This window comes from Euprymna scolopes, chromosome 12, assembly GCF_053919585.1.
Source record: "Euprymna scolopes isolate OS-2025 chromosome 12, ASM5391958v1, whole genome shotgun sequence".
In the NCBI taxonomy this organism is placed as follows: Eukaryota; Metazoa; Mollusca; class Cephalopoda; order Sepiida; family Sepiolidae; genus Euprymna; species Euprymna scolopes.
In genome coordinates this window covers 111,283,816-111,301,975 of record NC_136493.1, presented here as the reverse complement: position 1 = coordinate 111,301,975, position 18,160 = coordinate 111,283,816, and the positions used below count along the sequence as shown (strand labels likewise).

At 34.1% G+C, this 18,160-nt stretch overlaps 1 protein-coding gene across 2 annotated transcripts in view; it reads left to right on the top strand.

The window, feature by feature from the left end:
• The first annotated feature begins 6,162 nt into the window (after positions 1–6,162).
• LOC145291451 (transmembrane protein 19-like) overlaps positions 6,163–18,160 on the top strand; it is a 29,243-nt gene continuing 17,245 nt past the window's right edge. The window contains exon 1 of one of the 2 annotated variants that reach the window (XM_080137309.1): positions 6,163–6,541. In XM_080137309.1, the coding sequence (XP_079993435.1) occupies positions 6,433–6,541 (109 nt within the window). In that variant the 5' untranslated portion in view covers positions 6,163–6,432. Of the gene's footprint in view, positions 6,542–8,302; positions 8,325–18,160 lie in introns of those variants that run through there. The other variant, XM_080137310.1, reaches the window with a different exon arrangement.

The following is an 18,160-nucleotide window of genomic DNA, read 5'->3' as shown; positions in this document are numbered from 1 at the left end:
GTTTCGTTTTTAGATAAAATTAAGACAAGCTTGGTGGCCATTTTGTTTTGATTTAGCTTATTCACATAATATTGACACATTTTATGTGTGCTTTTCCCAATTTTACATACATAATACTGAATGGATTTTAAATGAAAATGATTCCTTATTTAGTAGTATACAACAAAAAACTAACATAAAACCATTTGTAAGCTATACAGAATTTATTTCTCGTGTTCTTCTCTAATCGCGATCTTTAAACATTATCGATTCTAAAATGTTTGAAAAAAATTAGTAGCTAAGGATATCCAATTTTATATCGAAATTTGAAAATACATTGTGTTGTTATTTAAGAATATTCTATTTTTTTTTCATTCTATTTTAGTCCAGCTAAACTGAAGTTGAGTTCATTAAAATACTTTTGATATAATTTTCATTATTTATTTTATTTGTCCATCTTACTTCAACATAAAATTCTACTTCTGCAATAAAGTCATGTAAAAAGTGTTAACCTAGCACAGACCAGGATACGAGTGTAGTATCTGTTCTGATACTACACTCAAGTTGATTTGCCGTTAGTCAATGGAGGGAGGAAACCCTTCTATACTAAGGCCATTTTATTTTTTTCATACTTCAAGAGTGCCCATTTTGGGGAGCTAGTTCCCCCACATTAAAAACATTTTGTTTTCATGGGGAAGCAAATAAATACTATCACAAAGCAACAGATTTAGTTATCCCTACTAATATTTTTCGAAGCGAAGAAAGACTATTTTTAAGATCGGATTTCTTCGATATTTATTAGATGAATTTCTGTACAAAACATTTAAGAACACTGCCAGATATATAAATTACCTTTGTGTAAAATGTGTAAAAGATAGGCTCAGCCGTTTCGGAACCTATGAGGAAGGAACTCCCACAGAGTGACTTTTACATAATAGTAAAGATAGGTAACTCTCTTGCTTTGTGATGGTATTTATTTGCTTCCCCATGAAAACAAAATGTGATTGGGCAGGCCAGAAAGGAAGTTGAATGCATGTACCAATCAATAGAGAGCTTATAAACCAAATACAGATTCAAAATCGTAAATTGCAAACTTTTACTACTGATGTCGTGATTATCTGTAATCGTTACTGCTACTACTATTTTTTAGGTAAAACAAAGGTTTTTCATTGCTCAATTAATCATATGAAAACAGGAAATAAGATACTTATTATGATTGGGTAGTAATTAGAAATGATTCCTTTTAAGTAAAAGTTTCCAATAAAAATAAATCTGACACTTGGAGAATTTGCCTCAGAACAATCTGTTTGTTCAGTTGGGCAAATACAGTGAAAGAGAGAGGCGGAGTAAAGTTGGTAACCAATCAGACATTAATTTAAAAGACTTTTCTAAATTCAACTAATTCCTCTAAGAAACAAAAAACACATGAGCAAATTTCAAAGTACACTTGTTCAAAGCAGCAGTAGCAGTGAATGTTGTATTTATGTATCAACTCTGGATAAAATCTCCAACCAGAAATTTCTTTCAGCCAATCAGAAGCAAGAATATTCAGTGCTGAAAATAGTATAAAAACTTGCACACAGTAAATTTCTGTTTATTTTCCTGTTCTTCTTCAACAGAGAACAAATGTGTCTGCACCACAATCCAGCCAGGTCCACTTTGGGAGCTGAACGACTTTCAGCAATATCTATGCTGTTGACCAAACTCCTTTTGTTCCAGTATTTTCATCCTTATCTGATGCACGTGAGTGCATAGGGCCTTGACGAACAAGAGGCTTTCATAGACTTCTAAGCATAACACTTACTAAAACTATGCTATAATCACATTGACTAGTGTATACCCATTAACCCTTATCCTCGAGTGGCCCCCGGGCCTTGGTAAATGGTGATCCTTGTGTAAAAACAACAACATATGCATGCACACACCTATGTCGCTCAATGAGTGCACATGTATATAAGTGTATAGACACATCTACTGCCTCACTAACAAAACAAATGTGGGCTAATGTAGACACACATTTTCCTGTCTATTATATTTATGCATATGTAAACCTATGTTGCAAAAGTTGTAAAGAATATGCGTAATCAATTTCTTTCTAGAGAAAAAGACCTTCCTTTTTTCCACAACTTTGAATGCTCATTCTTTGCAAATTTTATCTTTCATTGTCTTTAAAAAGTTACTAAATAAAAGTAACTAAGTTTGTATAAATATATGGTGACCGAATTGCAAAGTGAGTCCTACAAATGCTAAAAAAGCAACTTTCTCCATCACATCATTTCGATTCACTTTCCTCACCACTTCTGAAACCAAGTAAGTTTTCACAGGAACGTGTCAACTAAAATTATTTTCAACTAATGAAAATCGTTTTAAAATCCAAAACTAACAAGTCTATGTGAAAATGGAAAGCTAGAGTGAAATTAAGAACTCCCATAAAAGAAACAGCCAAAAGTTATTGATGCTACACTTTGAACAGGAATCCAGAATATCTGCTCAACACCACACTCTGTGCCTTTGAGCTGAGGGTAAAAAGGACTCAATAACTTGCATACTAGCTTTCTTCATATTGTGTATACATACTCGCAATAGTCACACAAACAGAAATGAACTTCTATTCACAGCCATACACACACACTAACAAAAAAAGGTAAACTAACACATACAAAATGCCAATGTGTGTACAGTTCCTACACTGATATTAAACTGTGCACTTATTGTCTCTATAGACACACAATAGTCCTTATCCATGAAATTCTTTATTTGGCCAATCAACTCTGGTGTTCTGACTTCCTTACTTCTCCCACACCTCTCATCATCCCTCACAGACTCGCTGCTTTCCTTGAATGTCTTCTGCTACTTAAAAACTAATGCTCGATTCATGCAATATGGTCCAAATGTAGTCTGAAGAATTCCAAACGGTTCTATAGCATTTTTATAAGTTTAAAACAGAATTTTATTGCATATTGTTCTTCTAAAGTGTCTTTATTGTATTTTTGAAATTGACCAGCTGTGAAAATCGGGCTTTAATAGGATGTATTCCGATTCCCTGTAGCTGTTCATTTGAACCTGAAATCATAAAAATTGGTCAGTCATCTTATAAGATGTATAGCAATAACAAGCAGAATCTTCAAGAGTTTACGACAATTATAAATGCCTGTACAAAAAAGTATGGAAACTTATTGAAGGCAACTCGTACCTCCTTCCACTACAAAAAGATGTGACACAAGGTCAGAAGGTGGGCAGAATCAAGCCAGCACCCTTAAACTAGATCATCTTTGGCCCTATAAAAAATGCCTTGAGAGCCCGTCAGCATTCTCCAATCAGGGCGTCTCAGGCAGTAATATACTTACTCCACCTGAAGATGAGATGCAAGGCCTGGGAGGGTGCGACTCCTAGGATTATGCGGAACGAATGTCTCAGCTTGACAAATAAATGGCCTAGTTTCTGCCAGATTGATTATAGATTGAAACATCAACTAGCATGAGACTGATCGCAACTGACTGTCAAACAAATAGTGCAGGTCAGTACAATTGGTGTGATAGTTATGTGCTTCCCACTAGATCATGATCTGATGCAAGATCAGTGGATGGGGAATGTCAAGTTAGTATCCCTAAAGAAGAAGAACTATGACGTAGCAAAAAATTGCCTGGACAATCCATTCCCCAGTAGGAGCGCCTCAGGCAGTAAGTAATGAACTTACTCCACCCGAAAGCTAGTTGGCAAAGGCTGGAAGGATGGACCTTCTAGGTGATATACCTCGGTCCAACAGGAACCGGGTATTTTTTTACCATAATTCTAGTTAAAATATTTATTTCTTACAATTATTTTTATAATAATACTAGTTAATATATTTATTTCTTACAGTTATTTTTGTCATTATACTAATAAATATATTTGTATTTCTAAACATTTTTCGTCATATTACTAGTTTAAATATCTATTTTTTTACATATATTTTTAATCAGATTACTGGTTAATATATTTATCCCGTACAATTATTTTTCATCATAATATTAGTTAAAATAATTATTTCTTACAATTATTTTCCATCATGTAGTCACTCACATAGCCATGACTGAGCATATTAAGAAATGCATTTTTAATAATTTTTAAAAAGAAAAAGCAGGCTTTAAATATCAATGTCAGAGCGAGAAAAAACTTAACTTTATATGTATATATATATATATATATATTGATCAATGCCCTCATTCATTCACAAGACAATGGATACCCTTGTAAGGGTAGCTGCAACTATAATTGTGAAGTCAGGGTTGTGCAATCCCCAACTACACCTATTGCTTGTGTCCAGTGGCAAAGAGAGGCCCAAGACTGATTGGAAACAATGTCTAGATAGGTGGAGAGTACATACAGCACCTGGAATTCAAAAACGGTCATCCATTTATTAATGACCAGGCTTAACAAACCTTAATATTCTGACAGGAACCGGTCTTTCAATGCGATTATATTATATATATGCAGGATGCAATGATAAAATCGTCCTAGAAAAGACAACATGATTCCATTTCCATTTGACAAAAACCAGTTTTCTTTTTTTTGTTTCAGATCCTCTACTAGTTGGCCAATTATGTACAAATCTCAAAAGCGATAGGAACCTTTCATCATGTCTGAAAGTGACATGATGTTCAATGAGCGAGATCTGAGATGTGCCACTGTACAACTCATGCTCTCCACCGATCCAAGTTATAACAATAGGACCATTGCCAGCACCCTCAAAATGCAAATCCGAATGGTTCAATGCTTGATGGCACAGCTCAATGCATTGGACGATCCTTTGGAGGTGGTGGAGTGGAAGCTCATGGCTAAGGACACTGCCAGGAAGACCCGGACCAAAGGGTTTATCAAAAAAGGTCCAGCCATTCATTGATGAAACTTCCCAGCAACCTATTCGGCAGATTGATAAAGATTTAGGCGTCTCATACATGACTGTGAATGCATGTTTGAAAGAGGACTTGAAGTGTAGGTCCTATAGACACCAGACGAGCCAGGTCTTGACTGAGAAGACTCTCAGGTTAATCAAGTTTGTCAGGTTGCTCAACAAACTGAAGTATCCTAAGAAGCCAAACATGCTCTGGTTCTTTTCAAATTTTTTCAGTCTTCTGCCAGGACCAGGTGCACAACGGCCAGAACCATTGCTGGATTGCCATGAATAACAGGGACATGTGCAGAGTAATGAAAATGAAGTTTCCAGGTATGGTTATGGTCTTTAATATGGTTTCGAGTGAGGGCCACTTCATACTACCTCACATCTTCAAAGTTGGCTTAAAAATCAGCACCAAAGTGTACCTGGATGTGCTGAAGAGTGTGGTGATCCCCTGGTGCAATCAGGTGGCCGCTAGCAGACTCTGGGTGTGGCAGCAGGACTCGGCGCCAGCCCACAAGTCAATAGAGACCCAGGGTTGGCTTCAGGAGTGCTACACTTTTGTGCCCTTCCCTAACTGGCCCTATCCTCTCTCGATCTGAAGACAATGGACTACTTCGTTTGGTCATACATCAAGAACATCACAAACATGACCTACCACAATACGAAAGCCAGTGTGATTGCTGCCATCTGCTGAGCTCCCATTGGTGCTTGTGAAAAAGATATGCTCTCAGTTCTAGACCCGTATTAAACCGGTGATTGAGGCTACATTGAATAGATGTTAGCTCTATTACATAATCAAGTTACCTGAATTGATTTTTTTCAATAAAAGTTTTGAAATAAATCTGTAGTTTTGTTTTCTTTAGGGCGACAAATTTATTGTTCCACCCTGTATGAGAAACAACTGATGACAATTCAAAATTAAATAAACTTTATCGCATCATCAAATCAATAAAGAAAACATGTGGACTATAAAGAAAACTCTTTATGTATTTCAAAGCTTTATTAAGTTCAGGTATATTGTTCACATGAACTAAAAAGTTAAAAACCAATATTTCTTCAAAAGTGCCCCAGACTTGAGACACACACACACACACACACAAATTAATTCTTTAAGAAACTATTTACACATTGAAACTCATTATTTATTTAAAAAAAAAAAAAAAAAGCCTCAGTTTGAAATCAAAAAGAAAGAAATTACTAAATTTTATTTTTTCCCTCTCATGAAGTCGGATTTAATTTCGTCTGGTCGGCTTTCAGTTACGATATGGACAATGGGAGATAATCTATGCAAACACCGGTTCCGAATTATCTCCCTTTGTTTTTTGAAAACTCGTAATAACGTATTTGAAATGTATTAAATTCAATTAAATAATAATAATTGCTTTTATTTTAGTATCAATCCCCCCCCTCACCAAAATAGAACTAAGGCGTTGTCAATCAAAATGCAACGAATACCCGCTTTCACTTTTTATGGCAGTTTTCTGTAAACTTATAAGAATAACGAGATAGGTTAGTTTGTTGTTAAAACACCGAACAAGTTGAAGTTGTTAAAAGTTGACTTTTGCGCTTTCGGGATGGCAATAAATGACGATTCTAAGCCGAAGTTGGTCCATTTTTGTCTGCCTTTTCTTCTGGCCGTCTTCCTCAGTTTTTGTTTTTGGATCATCGACAATATAATATCAGGTAAATAACAATCGATTATATATGCATACAATGTGTGTGTGTGTGTGTGGTGGTATTTATGCGGAATACGGACCATGCTATTTTGGTATGCACGTGCTGAAATAATAACGTTATTATTTAGAAACCCATTCTTAACATGGGAGGATGTTTTGTAACTATTCTGTACTTTCACCTAACAATTTAATAATAATAAAAAAGATATCGTAAAACTTGAATTCAACTTTCAAATACTATTAAAAAAAAAAATAGCACTATAGTTTTTTAAAATCCATCAAAAGACAAACACACAAAATGAAATCCGGATTTCCGAAATGTAAAACAGAAGAAAAAAAAAGTATTTTTGTACGACCTGACCTAGCATAGTATAACCCCCACCCCCAACATCCTCATGTTAAGAACGGCTTTTGAGGTTGAGGGGTGTTTATTTCGAAAGCCGTTCTTACCAGTGGGGTGTTTATAATACGTTGGGGCACGTCGTAAAAATTTACCAAAAAAAAATTACTGATATATTTACAATCTTGGGTACTAGTGCAGTGCACTTATTGATCCGTGCTGAAATAATAACGTTATTATTTAAAAACCATTCTTAACATGGGGAGGGTGTTTTGTACCTATTCTATGCTTTAACCTTACAATTGAATAAAAAAAACATATCCTAAAACTTTAATTAAACTTGGAAATACGATTAAAAAAATAGCGCGGATCAGTAAGTGCATTAGCAGTCAATCTTGCCTTGTAGATTTTTTTTTTTTTTTTGTATATCTTGCATGGTGGACTATTGAGGGGTCACCCCCACCCAAGTAGACAAAACTAAGATAACGGCAGCCACTTTCGCAGCGAATCGTTTGAATATCATTTTTTTTTTTTTTCGTGTGTGAGGCGGGGCGGAGCATAGACTTTTTTTCAGAATTTATTTTAAATAAAAACAAAATGGTTCAACAAAAAAAGAAAAAATTGTAAAATTTATTTTTAAACAGATTTAAGATTTTTTTTTTTTTTTTCAAGATGTGTATATTTTTGGCGGTTTATTTGAATCGGCAGACGATCTTTTCGGGCTTTCTCATTGGCTGTTTTGGGTCACGTGATGTAAACAAGGGAGATCCAAAGTTTTTAGAAAATGTTTCCGGCCTGTTTAGTTTGGTGTTTTTTGTTTGCGTCTCCGGAGAGACATTTATATCTCTGTTAAGATGTTTCTTCGTTAAAATCTTTATAAAATTTGGTACTTGTACAGTTTAGTCAAGACATTAAAAAATGAAAACATTGAAAAAAGTTTAAATTGTATGTATCCGTTATACAACGAAGTTCTCCGAAAAAAAAAAAAATTCACTTAATTTCATCAAGTAGTTTTATTTTTTTACAGTGGAAAAACACGTTTTTATGAGAGCGCGTTGAAGGCGGCCATCTTGGATTAAAAAAAAAATTTGTTTGAATTTTAGAAATGACAAAGGGAGATAACTCCAGTTAAAGCGCTGACACCCCTTCCCATCTGTAAATACTAGCTTTTCTTCCTAAAAATCGATCATTTTGCTTGATATCATACCAAATTGTTTTTTCGTTGTAAAAAAAAAAAACAAAAAAAAACTACTTGATGAAATTAAGTGAAATTTTTTTTCAGCGAACTTCGTCCCATAACGGATACATACAATTTAAACTGTTTTCGATATTTTCATTTTTTAATGTCTTGACTAAACTGTACAAGTACCGTAAAACGATCTAACTATATCATAAATTAATATTATCAATATACCTTTTGTACCATTTAAAAGAAGGGCAAAATAAACTGGTAATAATTAAAATAAAATTTTTTTCATCGTATGAAAATAATGAAATTGGGAGACGAAAATCGTGTTTACATAATTGACGTTTTAAAATAACGTTCCCATGTAAGCATTTCGAACGTGAAAACATACCCGTGTTTAATAAATCGCCGCTTATGTCAACGGGTCATTAAATCTAAGGGAGATAACCGGCATAAACACCCGTCTAGTTGAAAACACTATCAATAATCCCCCCACCCCCCTCTTTATCTGTGCCTAAACCTAAACGTAGATTCCATGAAAAAAAGCTTCTTTCTTAGAACTGCACTAGCAGTATCAGAATTTTGGGGGAATTTTCAGCCGAGTCGCCATTTTGAATAGACACCTATCTTTCTATCAGATTATAACAATATGAAAACGTAATTTAAACCCGTAAATTTTATTTCAATAAAACGAGCAAAGACCAAATTTTAATATCATAAAAGCTTTAATAGAGAAATAAACAATTTTATTTATTTTTCCTTCGATTTCTTCACTTAACATTACACGGATTGTCGAACAATAACATTACTTGAATCTTACGATATTTATTTTAACGGCAAAATATACAACTTACCTGGTTAATGAGTAAGATATGCTTTCTTTTAATCTTCCTGTATGAGAATTTATTCATATTTATGTATTATAATCCATGTATTTTTTAAATGGAAGGATTTTTCCAACACATATCGCGACAACGCGTGTCTTTCAAGAAAGTTGTAAAGACACCGGATATTAAGATTATCACTTTCTTATCTACAGAAGCCTATAAGTGTAAAAAAAACACTAATTAGTAATCTCGATATTGGATTATATTCCTTCAAATTTTCCACTTTTAAAGGTTTTCGGAGGCGCTGAAAACGGAAATAACCATTTATATATACGGCAAACGAAACTAGTAGTTTCCAAGATAAAAAATTTTACAAATGGTCACAAAGTGGGGGGTCACTTTTCTATAATGATGTGACGTCAAATGGGCACCCACTTTATGGCCACATTGCAATGAACAGATTTGGCCGTAATTTTAAAGGAATTTTCGAGGGTTGCTTCATATTGACCCTATATGAATAAAGGGAGATAACATCGTACTTTTTTTTAATGTTGGCGCCTTTACGCTATCGTACATGAAAACTGGGATTTTTTATTTTTGGATTTACACGGATTACGAATGACGAAGATATGAAATGTAAATTTTTCTTTTTTAATATCTTAAAGAAATACCTGAATTTTTTATTTATTATACTATAAATCTGCATTATATGGTATCGTCTTTTTTTTTTTATATCGAAAAAAAAGGAAACCAGGAATTAAATATAAAAATATACACTGACCGAAAAATATTGACTGGAAAATTCTAAACAAAAATTAAGCTTCCACGTAAAAAAAAACAAAAACAAAAAAAAAACACGTGGTTATCGAAAAAAGAAGGATTTACATTTTGGACTTTACCGGTAAATTTACAGATAAGTGATATTTTTTTGTTGTTTTAAATTTGAGTATTTTATTTATTGATGTTTTATCTTCAATTTGTGATATATAAAACGTGTCGACCAAAATTAATTATTAAAATTCTCATAGACATTTCAAAATGGGGGGGGGTGAATTTATAAAACAACGTTTGTCTAAAATATTATATTCAGTTTATCGGAAAGAGCATAAAATTTTACATTCACCCTGAAAAATGCGTAACAATTGAACGAATAGGAAAATTTTGATAGATTTTTAAAGTTTAAAAATTGAAAAATATTCATCTCATAAAAATCAATTGATTTCACTACGTAACAAAATGGCTCCCTGAGCGCACGCACGCACTTTGTAAACACTGTTTTTTAAAAAATGAAAAATAATATTTCTATTATTTTTTAAACAACTTAAATAGTTTATTTTGGAAGCATATTCTATAAAGAAAATAAATAACCCACTTTAGAAAGAGAAATTACGAGTTTTCTATATTTTATTCGCAGTTTTCTGTTAGGGGTGTCAAAAATTCCCCCAAAATTCTGATACTGCTAGAACTGCACGCCTGTGGAACTGTCTTCCGTTCTCCTGCTTTCCAGCTGACTACAATCTGGTTGTTTTCAAGTCCAACGTAAACAAGTTCTTTATGAGCTATTCTTCCACTTAGTTAACAAATTTACCTTTTTTTTTTTTTTACACAGTGATCACCACTTATCAAGGCCCGGAAGCCACGCAGGGATAAGCGTTATTGCAAGTACATTACGTTAGTGTGGAGATTTGATGAAGTGTTTAATTAGGGGGGCGGTTCATTAGGAATTTGTTAACATTGGACTTGAAGACATCCAATTTGTAGTCCGGAGGGAAGCAGGCAGACGGAACCGAGTTCCACAGGCGTGCAGTTCTAAGAAAGAAGCTTTGTTCATGGAATCCGCGTTTTGATTTAGGCACAGATATAGAGTGGGGGAAATTTTTCACAGTGGATTCAGCTAGACGGGTGTTTTTCTAATTTCTGTTATTAACGATTACTATATTGTTCAATTGACTACTCTTAACCCTTATCCTCGTAGAACAATGAAAGGTACTCTTGCATAATTTGACCCGGATTCTCGTGAATTCCCGTCAAACATGGATCGGGCGAGACCGGAAATCATCGGTGTCAGCCGAGCGAGTGTTGTTCAAATGTTGAAACGCTAACTCGATTTTTTATTTTATTAATTTAATTTTTTTTTTTTCTGTTATGTTTTTAGTAATTTACTAGCATTTCAGCCCGGCGTTGCCCGGGTATTTGGAGGTGTATGTTAAGCAAAAAAAAAAAAAAAAGCGGTCAATTTTTTAAAACTTTGACTCCTATTAAGACCCCTTAAAATTTATTGTTTCAAATCAAGTTATTAAGTTAGATCCATGTCCAAGGAACCAATATCTAAAATGTCAAGTGTTTAGACCTAAAATTGTCGGAGGAGTTTGGTAGAGTTCTCAAAGGTCAAATCGTTTAACTTTGACCCCTTAACAGCCAAATTTCTGGCCGAAAACCGATCATATCAATTTTCCCAAATCTCAGTACCCTGTATATTAAGTTTCGAGTCTGTAGACTAAAAATTGACAGAGTTATTGCATAGGGAAATGTACACAGACACACACACACACACACCCCGCACATTCACTTTTATAGATATATAGATAGATAAGGTGATATTAAGGGGGTGGAGGTGACTTTTTATTTTTTGATTAGTTGAATTGCCAAGAAAAAGAAACTTCGTAAACATTAATTAATTTTTAAAATATTAAAACAATTAAAATTCCATTATTTCAAAATGTACTGTTACAACATAGATTTTTAATTAATTGTGTTCAATTTTTTTTTAAAATGTTAAGTTTTGATATAAACATGACTCTTGTCAGCTATTTTATCACCAGATTAAAACCGATTTGAAAATATTGCACAATATTAAGCATTTTGTAGCCCCCCCCCCCTCATATTTTGTTTGTTTCTTTTTACCAAACAAAATATGGAAGCCGTAGTTAATCAAATGAACATTCAGTAAAACCGTATTTCATATTTAATATACAAATGTTTATAATATTACTAATCATTAAACTGTAAAACTTAAAACCAAACAAAATTATAACAAAGATTAATTATTAATTGCAGTTTGAAGAAGATAAACAAAGGTTTAAAAAAATCGCTTCTGCTTTTCCATAGTTCGCATAGTTAACACAAGTCTGACGTCATGAATCATGCTTTCTTGTTTCACATTGTTTTGGCAGACCCTATTGATCTCAAAATTGATTCATTTGGGCTATGATATCCTTTTGTAAAGAAAAAACTTTCTACCTGGAAAATGACCTGGGCAAAGAATTAAATATTTTGACTCTGTGAAAATATTAAGAATTGCAATATTTGTTTTAAAATATTTTGGAAGATATCCAAAATATTAAAATATTTTCAGTAAACTTTGAATGGAGGTTCCCAGAGGGAACTATCTTTCGAACAGAAGTCTGATATTTTGTAGTCTGTAAGGCTAAATTGTTAAAAGGAATATTAATTATTTATTGTTAGCATAAATAATAGGCAATCTCCAAAAATACCGTTAGGGCTTACAACATGGCCGCCAGAAGAGTTACGTGATCCGGTTGATCCAAAACATGAATCGCTGTATTACGAAACCGGAAAACGCAAATTTAAAGCAAACTTTGACAAACAAGCATAATAATTAAGTACAAAAACAGTTTTTCAATATCATAATAATAAATAATTTATTTAGAACGGTCATTTAATTTTTTGTTGAGAAACAATCACAGTTTGTTTGTTTTTTAAAACAGTGTTTATAAAAAATATTTTATTCAGAGTTTTTCATAAAAATGGTATTTAAAACAAGGTGTTCATTTTTCTTAAGATGTAATGTTATAAAAATATGATGTAAAAAAACAGTTTATATTTTTAATTTTCATTTTATAAATTTAGACAGAATAGATGGAGGCGATGCAACAAATTAGCTCACAAAATTTATTTGGGCCGACTCTTTCACGCCACATAAATTCATTTAAATATGAAGTGAAGAGAGCCCTTGATGTACCGAATTGACGACGAAGTTTTTTCTTCGCTCGCATCCACGTATTTTCAATAAGTTGAGTATTTATAGTCGCATCGTTAGGCTCCACAAAATTTCTTTCGTGGACAACAACATCGTGGCTGTAAATACCAAAGTCAATGTCTGCTACGGTTGCATAAGCGCTCCACCCATCGCTTATTATACGAGTCCCGGGTAAGATCCATTGGCGAATTATAGGGACCAGAGTTTCACGTTTTCTGTCTGGAACCTCGATCAAAAGGCAATTCTTAGAGCCTCGTTCGATGGTGCCGAACACCCAATGGCTACGTTGGACAGTTCCTCTGTGATATTTCCGAGGGTAAAAATGGCTTTCATCAATTTTAACCTCTTTTGGGGTCCAGGTCTCATCTACACCCCCCAATTGAATTGGGTTTTGTTCAATGTACTGAGTGCACACTTCCCTCAAAAAGTTGCACCAGTCGCTCACTGTGTTGGCACTCACCTCACTTTCTGTTGCCATAGTTTTTTGTGGAAAATCCATGCTCCACATATACATAATTATTACAATGGTTCTTAGATTGAGGTTGCTTCTTTGAAAAAAAGAGTTCGTTCTAATTGTATTACGATATCCATCGTTTTGGCAACGCCATCTCCAACCATCCTTGGATTCGGAATATCGAGCCAACACGCATGGTGACCCACAAATTTGACAATTGCATGAATTGGCTATCAGACGTCTCTGTGCAAGCCATGTCAATATGTGCACGTCATCTGGCATTGCTAACATTAGCCGGGACAATGTCATAGTTTCGCCAAGTATAGCGTTATTGTCATGAACACGAGGAACGAGGAACAAGGGTGATACATTAAGGGCCATTGATATTTTTGTAATTCTCTGAGGTAGGTAGCAGTTCCAATTTCAGGAATCGTCGTGGTTCAATTCCAGGAATTGTCATGGTTCAATTGCGTTCCGTCGACCGACCACTTGTTTGTTCTGAATAAAATACTTTTTATAAACACTGTTTTAACTAAAAACAACCTAAGATTGTTTCTCAAAGTTTGCCTATTTTTTTAACAACATTATATCAACAAAAAATTAAATACAAACAAATTGTGATTGTTTGTCAAAGTTTGCCTTCAAGGCTGCGTTTTCCATTTGCACGATTCATGTTTTGGATCAACCGGATCACGTGACTCTTCTGGCGGCCATGTTGTAAGCCCTAACGGTATTTTTGGAGATTACCAAATAATAATAAAAACAAAAAAGAATATGTAGGTACGTGCAAAATGAATGCCGATGCTCAAAATGTATAAATATTTTGATTCCCCGCCTTTACTTAAAAATTCACCAAAAATCAGGAAATTAACCAATTTTAATGAAATTTTCAGTATTTATCAAATAATCGCGGAATATAATAAACTAATTATTTTTATTTAAATCTTTCATGAAAAACACCCGTCTAGCTGAATCCACTGTGAAAAATTTCCCCCACTCTTTATCTGTGCCTAAATCAAAACGTGGATTCCATGAATAAAGCTTCTTTCTTAGAACTTCACGCCTGTGGAACTTTGTCCCCTCTGCCTGCTTCCCACCTGACTACAACTTGGATGTCTTTAAGTCCAACGTTAACAAATTCCTAATGAACCACCCTCTTAAGGAAACACTTCATCAAATCTCCACACTAACGTACTGTACTTGTAATAACCCTTATCCCCGAGTGGCTTCCGGGCCTTGATAAGTGGTGACCACCGTGTAAAAAAAAAAAATCTTAGTGGAAATGTATTATTTTGTTTAAACAAAAAATACCTTTACTAAAGTTATGGTTTTCAATAGTAAATAAAAAACACAAGAATTTATTTTTGTTTTTTTATATAAATAAAGCATTGTAATTTGTAACAATAAAAAAAAAAAAATAATTTTTACAGGAACATTACGAAAAAAGCCCCTAAATTCCGTATTAACGAAATCGATATAACTCAAAGAAAAATTAATTTCTCGAACTACCAATATTATCATTGAATTAGCATTGTTTATTTAATATTTTCACACAAAAAAATTATAATTGCAGAAATTATTTCTACTTTTTTATGCTTACATTTTTAATGTAATCTTTATATGTAAGATTTTAATATTTCCATTGCACGCATGAACATATAATCATCAATGTAAGATAATGGTCATATAATCTTGGAAAATAAAGTAAAAAAAATTAAATTGAAAAGGAGGAACATAGAAAAATAATTTAATAAAAGAATGGTAAAAATTATACGAACGTTCCATGTCGGTAAGTATGGATGCACAGACTTGAAAAGAAAACCAGTCTGTTTTGGCCACCCTCCTCCTCTCTTCAACTACCTGCCTGTTTGTGTTTATCAACTTTAAATTTCACGTAGATATTCTGATAAATTTTAACGTAAGTCTGTATTTTTTTAGTGTGTAATTTTTTTATTAATTATAAATTGTTTTCTTAACCAATTGTAATTCTGTATTAATATTAATGAATAATGGTGCTAACTTTTTTTCAATGAATAAATTGTCAGTAGTATAATTAATGTATTTAATTAACTTTTATGCATTTTTAAATGGAGAAAGGGGGTCTGCGACTCAAAAAAGAAAGAAAAAAAGACACTCAGTATGCTGGAATAAATAAAGAAATAAATTGTCTAATTTGTCCTTTCATAGGTATTTGAATTTTGCCGCCAGAGTTTTCTTTTTTTGATACGATAAACAAGTCTTGTTCTTACCAGTGTCACATTTTTTGGATAATTATTACTTTTTTTAGGTAAAGTTAAGTACATTTATTGTATTAATTCATTATCTTAAGACTTTAATTTAATACTTAACTTGGAAATAATTCCAGAAAACTTATATTTTTCTTGCCAGAAAAATGTAACCACGATCTTTGTCATAATGAATTTTTACATGAAATGTAGGCTTTTTCAGATTTGAGATAAAATTATTTCATGCATTTTTATTTCACACACTTTTTTTTCTTGGAGAAATTAACTTTAAACTATAATCTTTTAAACACAATAAAAAGGTAATCGAAAATTAAAAAAATTATGATTAGCCGGCGTTCAAAATCATGCCTCCAACTACCATGTCTCCTTCTCCAACATCAGGGGTCTACGTTCTAACCTTCCAGAGGTTGAAACCCAATTACAGAAGATTAAACCAGACCTATTATTTCTAAGTGAAACTGGCATTGGACAGACGATTTCCTTATGGAGTTCATAATTAAAGGATACTCTAACTAAACTTCCAAATCTGACCCCCAAATTGCCATGGGCATGGAATATCTGCCTATATTAAAGATGGCTTTCCATGTGGTAGGGACATCTCCAGAGAAGATCCTAACTTACCCTATATGTGCTTCCGGGTTGCAATTGCTCACACTACTGCATTTATATTTACTCTCTATCGCCCCCATAACAGCGAAGTTACTATCTTTAAAAGTATATTTGAGAAAATTGACCAAGTCCTATCTGCTTATCCTTCAGCTAACATTCATGTTTGTGGAGACTTCAATGTTCACAATGTGAAATGGTTGACCCACTCAAACAAAACCGATGATAAGGGGAGGTTCTGTCATGATTTCTTCATTGCTTATGACCTCACTCAGATTGTTCACGAACCCACCCGTGTGCCCGACACTGATGGCCAGTATGCAAGTCTCCTAGACCTTTTTCTCACAACTTGCCCTGAACTATATTCAGTTTCCGCTCTGTCTCCTCTTGGATCTTCTGACTACTCTGTTGTATCAGTTAAGATAAAAATGACCGTTTCATACCCTTAAAAAAGTCCCAGCCAAAACCTAACAGCTAGCCATGGTTCTCTTCGGAATATGTTGCTGCCATTGTGCACAGAAATCACTTTTTCCATTGCTTCCAACGTAATAGATATATGGAGACTAAAGCTGCTTTAAGGTATGCCAGCAACGATTGTACGAAAGTAATAAAGAATGCAAGAGAGTTGTATGCTCAGTCCGTCAAGTCCAAAGTAGCTGAGCAGCGGCTTGGTTCCCACCAGTTTTAGTAAATAGCAAACAGAATCCTGAACAGAAGCATGTGCTCTATCCCAACTATCATCAATGGACCTGAGGTAATCTCGTCAGCCTCAGACAAAGCCAAATTCTTTGCCAAGGACTTTGCAGCTAATTCTACCCTTTGCGACCAAGGCTGCCAACCTCCAATATTTCCTCCTGTATCAGAAAACATGCTATGTGATCTACAAATATCTGTACGTGATGTTGCTAAGCTAATCAAAAACCTTGATTCCAGTAAAGCAACCGGCCCTGACGGTATTCCAATTATAGTACTCAAAAAACTTCAACCAGAACTAGCACCCATACTTACAAAACTGTTTGAACGTTGTCTTAAGGAGAATTGCTTCCCATCACCCTGGAAAATCTCATCAGTATGCCCTGTATTTAAGAATTCAGGTGATTGCTCATCTCCCTTTCAGTGCAGACCAATAAGTCTCCTGTGCGTCAGTAAGTTGCTTGAATCTGTGTTAAATAGAGAAGTAATCAACCATCTCAGCAAAAATAACCTTCTTAGTGACACACAATATGGTTTCCATTCTGGGCTTGATCTTTACTCCTGATCTGAAATGGAACACGTACGTACATCAAATCTGTTGCCAAGACCGCTGGAAAAATGGTGGGATCCTTCTATCGATTCAGTAGATATCTCACTGCTGATGCTATTCTCTATCTATATAAGAGCCAAGTATGTCCAAGGATGGAGTACTGTTGCCACATCTGGGCAGGAGCTACTAGAAAGGACTTATCCTGCCTTGATAGAGTTCAAAATAGACTTCGTAGCCTCGTAGGAGATGTCCTTTTCTCTTCCCTGAAACCTCTATCTCACAAACAACGAGTTTGTCTCTGCTTTATCGTTATTTTCATGGCAAATGCTTGACTGAGCTTCAATCTATGGTCCCCCCTCGCCAAACTTTCACAAGAAACACTCGTCTAGCTGAAAACACTATCAATAATTCCCCCACTCTTTATCTGTGCTTAAACCTAAACATAGATTCCATGAACAAAGCTTCTTTCTTAGAACTGCACGCCTGTGGAACTGTTTTCTGTTTTTCTGCTTTCTAGCTGACTAAAATCTGATTGTCTTCAAGTCCAATGTAAACAAGTTCTTGATGAGCCGTTCCACTCAAGTTAACAAATTTATCGAATTTCCATTACTAACGATTACTATATTGTCCAATTGACTACTGTACACTCTTGATCCTTATCCTTGAGTGGTCTCTGGGCCTTGATAAGTGGTGATCCCTATATATAAAAAAAAAAAAAAAAAAG